This window comes from Pipra filicauda, unplaced genomic scaffold (assembly GCF_003945595.2).
Source record: "Pipra filicauda isolate LSUMZ 115617 unplaced genomic scaffold, ASM394559v2 scaffold384_size681814_pilon, whole genome shotgun sequence".
Taxonomy (NCBI): Eukaryota; Metazoa; Chordata; class Aves; order Passeriformes; family Pipridae; genus Pipra; species Pipra filicauda.
The window spans coordinates 37,119-49,952 of record NW_024104514.1 but is presented as its reverse complement, the minus strand read 5'-3'; the positions used below and the strand labels follow the sequence as shown (position 1 = coordinate 49,952).

At 57.7% G+C, this 12,834-nt stretch overlaps 1 protein-coding gene across 1 annotated transcript; it reads right to left on the bottom strand.

Annotated features, from left to right (window-relative positions):
- Positions 1-851: 851 nt before the first annotated feature.
- On the bottom strand, positions 852-11,419 carry NPTXR (neuronal pentraxin receptor). The gene is made up of 5 exons (XM_027715064.2): positions 10,658-11,419; positions 3,811-4,033; positions 3,431-3,675; positions 2,966-3,145; positions 852-2,563 (listed from the first exon to the last, which is right to left on the bottom strand). The coding sequence occupies exons 1-5, from the start codon at positions 11,222-11,224 to the stop codon at positions 2,339-2,341; spliced, it is 1,440 nt and encodes a 479-aa protein (XP_027570865.1). The 5' UTR covers positions 11,225-11,419; the 3' UTR covers positions 852-2,338.
- Positions 11,420-12,834: the final 1,415 nt, after the last annotated feature.

The following is a 12,834-nucleotide window of genomic DNA, read 5'->3' as shown; positions in this document are numbered from 1 at the left end:
TTCCTAATTACGCTGCTGTTATTTGTGAGCACAAGCAGATACCTGTCACCTGTTGAACCCCCTTCTCTTAGTGATGTGGGGGTGAGCCTCCAGCTCAGCAAAGCCCTTGAGCCTATGCTCCAGCTGAAGTACATACTTTTTCTTCAAAACAAACCCTCAACTTTGTGGAGATGTGGTGAAGGTGAGAGCACCAGACTTTATTTTATGGCATTAAATACCCTCCAGAAGTGGGAGCTGGTGGGGTCAGTTCTGGCTCAGGGCCTTAGGGAATACTGAGCCTTCTGGCTTTGTGCTTTTTTTCCCAGAATACAGGTGAGATTGTGCTTTTCCCAGGAGGGGCAGGACCTACTGAAGGGCAAAAGCACCATTCAGACCTGGTCACGAGCTGCTCTACAACAGGAGCTCCAAGGGCCGTGCCTGAACCATCTTGTGCCTAGCTAGGTCAGAAACTCATTACTAGTACTTAATTAGATTTATACTTGACATGAGCTCCTTGACACCACGTTCTGACCTAGAGGCCATGATTTCTCACTGGTTTCTGCTTCCTGTTGTTGGGATGGGGGCTCCTCCTCTGTGGAGAGGTGCTTCCCCCAGACCTCCTCCCGCACCAGCAGCAGCCTGTACCCCATGCTGCTCTGCAGTGTGGTAGATGAGAAGTACCCAAACTGTGACACCACCTCCCTGCCCCTCTGGAGCAATGATACCAGACCCTTGCAATGATATTTCTGTAATGCCAGCAACGGGCCCAGCCATCTCCCTTCAGGGATGCAACCCTAAGCATCCCAGGGGAGGACACCTTGGCTTGGGCTGGTCAGTCCCCTCCGCCCCCGCAGCAACCTCACACCCCGTGGGAGGCTCGAACAGAAAACATCACGTTTATTGTTCACGATCAGCTTTACAAAAGAAATGTCCCACCACAGGTGCGCGTCAGGGGCCCCGTCATGAACGTGCATTAGAGAAAGCGCACAAGCGAGCGAGGAAGAGGGGCAGCTCGTCAGGGTGCACAAAGGTCGCAGTGTTCCCACTTGGCACAAAGGCTGCACCCCATCCCTGCCACATCCTCCCCAGCAGGCTGAGCCACCCCAGCGCTGGCAGAGACCCTGCGTGGGGGGAATGCTGGGTGGCAGGACTGTCCCTCCTGCCAGCTTCGCCTCCCCCAGGGGCGGGGGTGGCTGTTGCCCAAAGCACAAAGTGGGACTTGGGGTAAGGGGGGAGCACTGCAAGCTGGACACTGCATTGAGCAACCATGAGAGCCCTGAAATAACCCCCCCACCCCACCCCAGACACACACACATGTGCACATACACACACACACATATCGAAATGTTGGTGACCACGCGGCATGGAAACAGTATTCTCAGGCACTCCACAGGGGAAACACCAGCCCACCCCATCTCCCTCCCAGTTCCAAGGCCAGTGGCAGCCCTGTTCCTGGCCAGGAGCAGCTAAAGGATGGGGCCTGGGTGGAACCAAGGGCAGCAACCTGATCCAGTAACCAAAAGACTGGGGGATGGGTGGCAGGGCTCCTCTGACCACCACCATCCTCCATCTCCTTTTTCCTTGCTTTCACTCCCTTTGATGGCAGTGCTGCACTCCTTCCCCCTTGGCCAGCGCTGGAGGACATGCTTTGCCCCATTTCTCCCATTCCCTTGGTGGCCGAACAACCACCCAACTGGAAGAGAGTGGGGAATGCTCTTTTCCAACTGCCTCAAAAGCCTGGCTCCCCTCAGGCAGCCCTGCCTGAACAGGCAGCAGAGGCAGGGGAAGGGGTGCAGAATGGTGAGTACTGCCCCACTGGCTCCCTGCTGTTCTCCCTTGGCTTCCCTGGGGTGATGCTTGAAAAACCAGGGCAGCAGAAGAGGGGATGGGACTGGAGGGGAGATCCTAGAATGCGGGCTCGTAAAACCAGACAGTGGGGTTGCTAGAAATAAATAAGGAAAGGGGATATATTCAGGGAGTGCCTGCACCCTGGCATCCCACTGCGGCTGGACTGCACTTGGGATAGACAGAGTTCTCCTTCCCATTCCCTGTTGGGGCTGACAAGGTGAGGACCCTCGCTGTACCAGGGACACCTGCAGGTACAGCAATATCCACTCAAAACAGAAGCAGGGCAAGATGAGACCCAGGAGCAGGCTTGTGCCAGGGGTGGGGACAAGCCACACCACCAGCACAGGGGCAACAGGGAGGCTTGCAGGGTCCCCTCTCCCTCCTGGGACACCAGTGTGGGGGCTCAAGCATCACCCTGACAAGGCTTACTGGTCTGGGAGGGGAGAAAGGGGCTCCCTGCTTTGTGGCTGCCACTGGGTTCCTCGGTGCTGGGGGGAGGGCTCGGCGCCACTCATGCCTTCCTCCCTTCCTCACACGCAGCAAAGCCTGCCTTGCTGGCACCTCCAAAGACTTCCACCGCCTGGTCGTCCCACTGAATCACATTCCCTTGGAGGTGAGAGGTGCAGTTGGCCAAGCCCAGGATCTCCACTGGTGCCAGCATGTGGTCCCACACGCTGAACTGCGCCAGCTCCCCCACGAAAGCCTGCGTGGCATCAAAGCGGCCCCCCAGAGTGTCCTGGGAAAGAGCAGGAGAGGTGATCGGACAGGGATGAGCACAAGAGGAGGAACATGCACCCAGTGGGCAAAAAGGGCAAGAGGGAGAGGGAAAAGTTTGGAGAGAAGCAGAGCTTGATGCTTGGTGACAAGGAGGGGAGGGGATGAATGTGTGGAGGAGATGAAAGAAGATAAGACAGGGAGCAAGTAGAGGCCAGAGGAATAGGGAGAGGAAAGAGGAGACAATGAGTGCATGTGGCCAGGCTGGAGGTCAGATGAGCAGGCAGGAGAGCCAACGTGCCATGCTGAGCACTCGTGCCCACACCACGCCCTGCCTTTGCCCCATTTGGGGGCTTTTCCCCCCAGCCAGCTTCCCACCAGAGCAATGCTAACTGGCAGTTCTCGGTGTCGAGCTGGTACATACCTGCTCCTGGCCCAGGATGATGACACCCTGGGGCTTGATGGCATGCCAGGAGGCTAGGTTCTCGCCGGTGCCCCGCTGTTCACCATCCTGGTATGCCGACCACTTGCCGTCCCGGGTGGTCCACGCCACGCAGATGTGGTGCCAGGCCTTGTCCTTCAGGCTCAGCGGCAGCTGGGCAACCTTCCGGGGAAGAGCAAGTGGGACTGCTGGGGGACCCCAGTGTCTCCCCAGCCCCTCCCAAAGCAAGTGGCGCACTCCCATGGTGGTGACAACCCAAAATCTAGAGACGTCCCATTGTGCTGCTTCTGCCTCTCAAAACCCACCTCAGTGAGCCATCCTCCCCACTCTCCTCCCTCTCCCCATATGCCTGGGCCCTTCCTCCCAGCTCCCCCATACCAGTGTGGGTTGAAACAGGGAACATGAGAGCAGGGACTTTTCTCCTGCCCCTCCTGCAACCCAGCTGACCTTGTCATTGATGAGCAGCTCCAGGGGGTTAGTGCCCCACTCCAACAGCACAATCTCATTGGCTTGGCTTGGGACAGAGTAGGAGAAAGGGGTGCCGAGCCCTGCCAGGGCCTTGGACTTCAGCCACATGCAGATGGTGAAGGCGTAGAGCTCCGGCAGGCTCTTCTTCATGCGGGCATACATGTAGTTGTTCTGCACCGGGATGGTCACCTTGAAGGCATCAGGAGGGCTGTAACCCAGCGGTCCTACGTGCCAAGGATGGGGAGGAGAGAGAAGGGTCAGCACCTGTGGAGGGTGACCTGTGCTGGGGTTCTCCTGGTGATACACTTTGGGCTAGGGACCCCCTTGCCCCACCTCCATCCCCATCGAACAGGACTTACCGTGCTCCAGCTCCGTCACCCGGTTCTGGAGGGAGTTCAGCTCCTTCTCGATGTTGTGCTGCTGCTGGCTGCGGTCAGTGTTTGCGGCCTGGCGCTCCTTCTGCAGGGTCAGGATCTTGGAGAGGAGCTGTTCTTCCAGCTGCTCCATCTTGGTGTGGAGGGCATCGCGAGCAAATGCCGGGGCAGTGGGTGCTGAGCCATTGGTGCGGGCTGGCAGCTCCTGCTGCACTCAGCGGCAGCCACGACAGAGGGGAAAGGAGGGAGAAAAGAGAAAATTCAGGGAGGTGTCACTGTAAGAGGTTAAATAAGGACATGCCCAGCCTGTAGCACTACAGGGAGTGCTGAGATGACAGTCCCGTATCCGCACTGGGGTCTCCTCCAAGAGCCTCCAGCTGACTTTGTACCTCCCCTCTCAGAGCCCCATTGAGATCATTACTGCAAAATGAAGCTTGGCTGCTCTTAATGACTTTCTGCTGCTTCAGAAACAGAGCAAGGATGGGATGTTTGGGTCATCCCTTGGCTCTGCTCCTGCAGGCAGCCTCTCACAATGAGGGAACAACGTGGGAAGGACCTTGGAACTTCCATCCCTGCTGCTCTGCTCGTGAGGCTGCTTACCTATGTCCGGCACATTAACATCACTTAATGGGGCTGTAATCCTCTTAGCTCAGCTCAGCCGGCATGCGGGGGTGTGTGCACGTGCGCCAGGTTGGGCAGGTAGCTCTCTGTAAGCCAGCCTCTCCCAGGCCTTGCGGATGCCATGGAGAAGTGGGACCAGTGGTGAGGCTGTTGTGTGTGTCTGTTCTCAAGACATGACCCATCACCTGGGCACATCAAGCATGTCTTGTCTCATCAGGGTTAACACCCAGACCAAAACTCTTCCCATGGCAATTCTAACATGGCACCTGGTGAATATGCTCCCAGCTGCTGCTACATTCTGCAAAGACCCCAGATCCTACCTTACCAGAAGACTCTATCCTAGCTGGAAGAAAATCAGGCTGGAAGGGAGAAGGTGACCCTTTGCCATGTTTGTGGGGTTTCTCTGTAAATAGGAGCCCTCTCCTTTCCCCATGTCCTTGGGACATTAGTCTCTCTGCCACGGGTTCAGAAAGATGGTGACCCCCTTCTCTGTTGTTTCCAGACCTTCTCAAAGGTGCTGGAGCTGCCTTGGGTGCTCCAGCACCGAGAGTTCTGCACAGCTTCTTCAGCCCTGGATATTCATGTGGCTTACACTGGTGGGACATGGGGGGATGCCATTCCTGTTGGTATGAACAGCCTCCCCACGGCCTCAGAGCTGGCCTGGAGGAGGTCAGCATGCTCAGCTGTGGTTGTGGCTTCTAGCTTTTTCTTCTTCCCTACGTTCTGCTTTTCCAAACTGGACAGGACCTGATAATCATGCACACAAAGCTGAAGGGGGGATGCCTGCCCATTTCACCCCCAATCTTTGCTATCCATCATGAACAACTGAGACGAGAGGGAGGCTGGAGGAAAGCCAGGTTTGGCTGGGCAGGATACAGCCTTGGTGGATGGGAACTGCAGGGGGAGGAAAAGCAAGAGCATGGTGTTGGTGCGAGCACAAATGTACCTGCACTGGGCTGCAATGTACTCAGGCTACAAATAAAAGGGAGGCTGTGATGTCCCAGGGTCTGCAAGAGGTGCCAGCAGGGTCTGTTGGGGAAAACCCACAGGTTCTGTGAGGAAAACCAATCCGGAGAAGCAAATCCCAGCATGGGAAGAGAGGTTGTGCAGGGGACATCTGTCAGCCCTGACCAAACGCCAGCTCTCGCTGCCGGCTTGCTCCAGCAGCACTAAGGATGCTCTTGCAGAGAGCAGAACCTCTCCGGGAAGGGAAAGGTGCCTGGCAAAGGGCATCCTACCTTCAGTCCCTGTAAAACAGGGAGGGATTAGCCAATGGGGAAGGGGCTATAGGTCTTTTGCCTATTTTTTTTTTTTTTGGAGAAGACTTGGGGATCTGCTGGTGAGGCAGGATGAAAGGCAGGGGAGGGCTGGCAGGAGGGAAGGAAAGGTGAGTGAAATGGTTAATTCTCATCCTCCTGGCAGGGACAGTTCCCAGTGGTGGATGCCTGCATTTGTACCCAAGCAGAGCTGGCTGGGTTGGCAGAGGTGGGATGGGGTTGCCTTTGCCTCTGTGTCCACATCGCATGGGCTGCAAGAGCTTTCCTCATCCTTTCAGGCCACCCAGCTACAGTGGAGGCTGGCACGCTCCTGTCTGCTGCACGCTTTGGTTGCTCGAGCTGCGGGTTTGGAGCCTACGTCCCTGCTTCATGCACGGCTCCATCTGTTAATGACGAAAAAAGAAAAGGCTGGGAGCTTTTGTCACTCTCACTAGCCCCCAGTAGCCTGCCCTACATTATTCAGTAGTGACTGAGTGCTTTTTTTACCTCCCTCTTCCTCCTGCTTTTCTCCCTGCTGCTATTTTCTTCCTTCTGTAACTTTTCTCCCTATGGCCTTTTCACTTATTTGGCTTTGGAGCGTCTCCTCTTGATGCTCCCCTCTGTGCACACACATGCTATCTCTCCCTTCTTGCTCAATTTCTTCCCTTTTCCCTGAGTTTTTCCCCTTTCAGCCCTCTCTCTAGATCTTGCTGGCCACTCCAGCATGGCAGCCAGTGCATGGACAGACAGATCCACACGGCCAACTGAACCATTGCTGACCCCCTATTCCTTCTGGAAAGGAATGTAGCCAGTAGCCTCATCTGGCAGAGTTTCAGGGCCATCCCAGTGGATACCATTCCCATCCCCACAGCCAGACCATGGCTGGACAGAAGACTGGACCATTCTACCCCATGCAGCTGAGATGTGCCGGGTGATCCCCTTGGTGCAAAGGTGGGCTGCATCCCCTAAACCATCCTCCTCATCTCCAAGCTGCCGCTCAAGCATCTTTCTCCCAAACCAAATTATTTGTAAAATTATTAATGGTAGACGTGCAGCTGTTATTTACCAGTAGCCTTGGGGGGGACGAGAAGGGGGGAGCGCCTTCTCCCCGGCTGTTCGGCAGGCACCCGGCTCCCCATCTGCTGCTGCGCAGGCAGCAGGGGAGTGGGCAGCGGGTGCGGGGGAGGCTCGTTTGATGCTTTTTGGCCACTAGAACGGGCAAAAAAGATTGAAAGATGCCAGGTAATATTAATCACTTTAAATGTCAACGGCTGCCGGGGGCTGGGGAGGGGGAGGTGGGGTTAGGGGTCTGCGGCAGCCACGTTGGCGTGTGCTCGCTGGGGTTGTAGCCCTCAGTCGGCAAATGCACTTTGATTTACATAAGGAGATCAGAGCCTCATTTACTAATGCACCGGCAAATCTGCTGCTCCCCCTCGGCCACCAGCACACAAGTGCCCACCTTAGCTGCTGGGACAGGGCAGGCAGGACCACGGGATGATGCCTCGGCACATCCCAGGGATCGTGATGGTCACCTGGGTGCGCGCACACAGCAGCCCCATTCTGTTCCTTGGACCCAGGAATTCTTCCAGGCTGCACAAAACTCCTCTGTGCCTGCCACCCCGGGATGCTCACTGCTGCAGGATGGCACACTTGCTGCACCACTCTTTATTGGACCCTGCCACCTTTTCGGACCCGAGCAAATCCTTGGGGTTCATTAAACCCCAAGAAGGAGTGCATGGGGTAGAAGACAAGCAGGGATGCATCAGCCTCTCCTTCCTCCTAACAAGGGAAGAGCTCACCACTGATCCTGCTCCCCTTAAACCTTGCTCAGGGCCTGGGACTATCAGAATTTGGGGATTTCCATCCCCACACTGCTGGAGATGGAGACAGGAGGAAGGCAGCTAGGTCACTACCATTCCCATTCTCATAGCCAAGGGTTTCCTGCCAGCAGCCAGGTCACCAGCCACACCGGCACAGCCACATGCTGGCTGAGGAGCAAACAGGCTGTTACAGTTCTGCCAGGTCCTCCACAGAGCCCACCAGTCTGTCTCCTCTCCTGCTCCACCTCCTGCAAGGGATGATGGGAAGAAAGGGAGCACCTGCATCTCAGCACAGCCTAGAAAGCCAAGGTGATTCCCTCCGTGCTCCGTTTCCATTTGCAGCAATAGCTAGAAGCATGGAAAAGGACCACCTGAGCCCCCTGGCTCTGTATTCCAAGATACACTCAAGCATACAGACATGAGCACATGCTGAGAGAAGGGGGGAACCCTCAAAACCAAGACAAAAAAGCCTAACTAGGCTGCTGTGCATGAGGAAAGGACAACAACCCTTGTAGTGGGTTGGGAAGAGGTGAGGGAAGAAGTCCCCATGTCAATGTTGTGACGATGCAAGCCCATCCCTGCTGAAATGGCAGGGGACAAAGAGCGAGACTGTGGGGTCCCTCCCTGAATCCTCCCCTGGGAAGTCTTGCTGCCATGCTGACAAAATTAAGAAACAAACGTCTTAATAGTTTTTCAGTGCATGAATAAATCTTGTTATGCCCTACAGACAGAGCTGAGAGTGCCTGGATTAGAACAGCAATCTTCTACCTGCCCCCTCCTCTCAGTACCAACTCCAAATCCTCCAGTAGTAATCCCTGCTGGCAATCCTACCTGGAGATGCCTTGGGATGCAGACTTCCCAAGGCAGCACATGGCATTTTGTGTCATCCCTCTCCTGAGATTAGGCCACCACAGACTCTGCAGCATTTCCTCTACTCCCCCATGGGTTTCACAGAGCCTCCAGCACACTGGGAGCCACCCCGGGACTGTCCCCATCCAGGTCACCTTTTGGGGTGATCACTGCCACGATCCAAGATAGCTGTGGGGGCTGGGGGTGCCTCCCATGCCATGGGGTACCCCAGGAAGGCTCCCAGGGCTGACAGCCGCAGCCATGTGGGACAGAGGTGTGCAGGTACCCCACCACGAAGTTTTAGGTGCCTGCTCCTGGGGCAGGGGGAGGCAATCCAGGGAGGGAAGGCACAGGCAACCATCACTGGATGGCTGAGGTGTGACCCCAGGGCTTGGCCGGCTGGGCTGTGGCCATCCCTCCCAGGGGTGTGATTCACACAGGTGGCACATACCAGGCAGGAGCCAGGGCAGCTGAGGTCCAGCCCACTTGTGACACGCTGCCCTAGTTCCTCATCCGGCAGGGCTCACTGAGCCACAGGGTGCTGTGTCTCCCCTGCGAAGTATGCTTGGGACCCTCAGGCTCCCGGCAGCACAAAAAAAGAACATTTTTGGCCACGTGCCACTTGGCTTCCTCATCAGTATGTGCATGAACCTCATCCCAGCATTGCTTCAGGTTCCCTGGGAGAGAAGAGCCTGCTCCGACCCTTGTGAGCATCACCCTCCTCCACCCCAAACCTCCCGCCATCATCAGAAAACCCAGGACAGGGACCAAGGCAGCTCAGAGATGGTGCTTCCTCTTGGAGAAGGGGGAGAGGATGGTTGGAGAACAGCTAAAGGTCTGATGGTTCCCAAGATACAAACTGATGTGCTGGGTGCCATTCCGCCATGCATCACCCGGTCCTCAAAAACACACAGGTATATGTGTGCAGGGACTTATTTTCTCCCCTTTGTTTCTGGGTAAGCACACCAGTAGCACTATCCCACTCTTGGGAAATCATTTTTTGGGGGTTGCAGGGGGGTTTTTGTGGTGGCTCTGTCCCTCCCTTTGGCTGCATTTGGCTCTGGGCAACACGCTCAGACAGGCTGCACATTCCCCCCTCCCTGCACATGCCTGGCATGCCTCTGTGTTTCCTCTTGTGCCTGTGTGAGTTACCCTGGCAGTTCACAGGTGCTTCCTCTAGTCTCCAGCTCTTTCCATCTTGCATGCATGTGTTTGTCTTTCGCTGTCTTTCTATCCCTGTTCGTATCTCCATCCATTACAATAACACTCTCTCCCAGCCTCATTTTCCAGCCTGTGACCTTAGTGGCTCAGAATTTCCCCACCCATTGCCTGCTGCCACTGTGTTCATGTGGCTATAGTGAGAGAGGCAGAAGCCCAAAGCTGAGGAGAGGGACTCCATGGGATGCTGCCCCACTCCCAGCTTCACACTCCACGGAGGAGTGGAGAGGGCAACAGGGAACTGAACAGGAAGATGAGAAGGCTGAGGACTCACAGGAGGCTTCTTGCAGGTGGCTCTGATACCCAGCAGAGTTCAGGGGTCTGCTGAGCCCAAATAAATCAACACTCACATGCACTCCATGATATGCCCCATCACAGATGTCACGGTAGAGCCTTTAGTGCCAATGGCTTGTGGACGGGCCAGGGCTGAGCCTGCTGGGCAGACGTTGCACAGCCACTAAAGAGTGGGGATCAGGGGTCTGCATCCTAAATGCCAACAGCCCAACGCCGCAGGGATGGGCACAGCAAGTGACTGCAGCTGCGCCTTTCTCTCTCTGGCTCCCATGGACTATATGGGGAAGAGGTGCTGGGCTCTGCACTGCACTCCACTTTGTGAGCAGTCCCATTCATAACTGCGATGGCATCAGATGGGATTTACCTTTCTGCTAAAGGGCAGGGTCTGGCCCTGAGCTGCCAACCTGCTCTGGAGGAGTCCTTGCAGGTGCTATGGGGCAAGCAAAGTACCCTACCTGGGTGCAGACAGGGGGGAAAGCAGAGCAGCCCTGGCCCCTTGGGACTACCCTGTGCGGAGGGAAGAGACGTGGGCTGAGGGCAAGCCCCTTGCTCCTGAGCAGAAACCTCAGGGAAGAGCAGGGCACAGACAACCTTCCTGAAGCCTCATGAGGGGGATGAGCTGGTTCGGGGTGTGTGTGGCTGCATGCCTGGGGAATGGCACATGTGGGAGCATCGCCCCAGGAGCATCATCCCCTGGGAGCATTCTTCCCAAATCCCCAGGAGCGTCTTCCCCTGGGACCGTCCCTCCCAACACCGCGGGAGCATCCCTCGCACCTCTATCCGGTCGATGCGGTCCTGGAGGGTGCGGACAGCCTCCTCCAGCTCCCGCACGGCGGGCGGCTCGTCGGGGGGGTGGCCCATGGTGCCGGGGCGCGGGGCGGCGCGGAGCCCGGCGGCGGCGGGGGGCGCGGCGGCGGCGGGGGGGCTCCGCAGGCCGCCCTCGCAGCGGCTGAGCTTGCCGGTGAGCTCCCGGATGGTCTCCTGGTCCATGCGGATTCGCTCCTTCTGCTCCAGCGCCGTGCGGCGCAGCTGGGCCGCCGCGCTCCGCAGCGCCAGCAGCTCCTCGGGGCCGGCGGCGGGGCCGGTGCCGGTGGCGGGGCACTCGGTGCTCAGCGGGGTGCAGACGAAGCGGCTGAAGAGCGGCGGCCCCCCCGGCAGGCGCGGCCCGGCGCTGGCCAGAGCCTCGGCGGGGCCGTGCAGCGCTCCCAGCCCCTTGTCGGCGGCGGGCAGGAGGGCGGCGGCGGCCGAGTCATTGTCAGCGGCGGCGGCGGCGGGCGCGGCGGTGCCGGCCGGGTGGACGCTGGCGATGATGCAGATGATGGCCCCCAGGAAAGCCAGCATGCCCGCCGCCAGCAGCACCGCCAGAAACTTCAGGGTGGCAGCGGCGTGGGGGGCCCGAGCCCGCGGACGGCGAGAAAAACAAAGCGGGCGGGGATGGAGAGGGGGAAGGACGGACGGAGGGGTGGATAGATGGACGGGCAGCCCGGAGGAAGCCGGCGGCGAGGGACGGTACCGGCAGCAGCACCGGCGCCGGGGCCCCGCCGCGCCGCGCCGCGCTTATATGTGCCGGGCGGCGCCGCCCGCACCGCACCGCACCGCCCCCGCCGCCGCCCCCGCCCCGGCCGTGCCCCTCTCAGCGACCCCCCTTGCTCCCGAGCATCCCTCGCCGGGATGCAAGGGCGAGGGTCCAGGCGGGGGGAGGCGAGCGGGCAACGAGCCCCGGAGACGGGGAGAGGAGGGGGGGCACCCCGGGGGCACCTGGGGACGGGGCCAGCCCTGGCTCGGGCTTGCTGAAATCAGCCCGGCGGGAGCTTCTGGCGAGAGGATGCTCCTCCGGGACAGCCCAAGGGAGGATTTTTCCCTGAGAGATGCCTAGGCTGAAAATAAAGGGCCCCTCGATACTCCGAGGGTTAGTGCCTCGTAATCAGGCGTTCCCTGGGAGGGTCTTTCGGGCCTTTCCCTCCTTGCCTTTCTCTTAAAAATTAAACCAGCAACTTTCCAGCTCTTGGAAATGCCTCTCTGGGAGGGCACAGAGTGGTTGTCTTGCTCTCCCACCTCAAACGGGACAGTTGCAGAGAGCCTCACCCTCTGTCATGGGATGCCTCACCCTCCAACCTGCACACCTGTGCTATCCATTTGGGAAATAAATGCCCATGTTTAATCTTCCCCCACCATTGCTCTGTTCTAAACCACTCATAAAGGAGATACTTCAGATAACCACTTTTTTCTTGCTCAGACACCACACTTGCCCATGAGACACAAGCTGTGCCATGCCCTCTCCTGTTCCCCAGGCACATCGGAGCCTTGGCAACACAGCTCAGCCAAGCCAGGAACACAGGAGGGAAAGCGAACAAAATTGATTTCAAGCTCTGCTCAGTAATGGCAGGAAATCCTTTTTAGCCAGCAGGGAATCAGCAGCATGTGTGTTTAAAACAGCTCCAGTGCTGGATATGAAACACCAGTAAAGATTACATCTTCTTTCCCCCCAGGCATATTTGAGTGGATAGCAAGGGAGCCAGAGCTACAAAGACTTTTCAAATTTGGCTTCATGGGAGCAGGGAGGGGAATGCTGCTGGCAAGATACAGTCACCCTTTCTCCCCACAGAGTACATTGTGCCCCAGCCCATCAAAATCCCTGGAGCCACCAAGAGACTCATGGTGTTGGGAGGCTGTGAGGAGGAGAGGAAGACAGATGGGGCGGTTAAGGAAGAGAAAGAGATGAAGGTAACCATGAGGAGGAAAGGTGGAGGTGGACATGGAGCAGGCTGAGCAGGTGAGTGTGAGGAAAGCCCAAGCAACAAGTGTCTGGCTCTGGCAGCAAGGCCAGTGCTTCGGGAGGGTGAGTGCTTGGTGTGCTGGGACAAGTGGGCACTGGCGTGGGATGCAAAGAAAACAGAAGCCTGCACTCCGCAGCTTGAAGGGAGGCCACCAGCCTCCAACCTGCCCCTTCC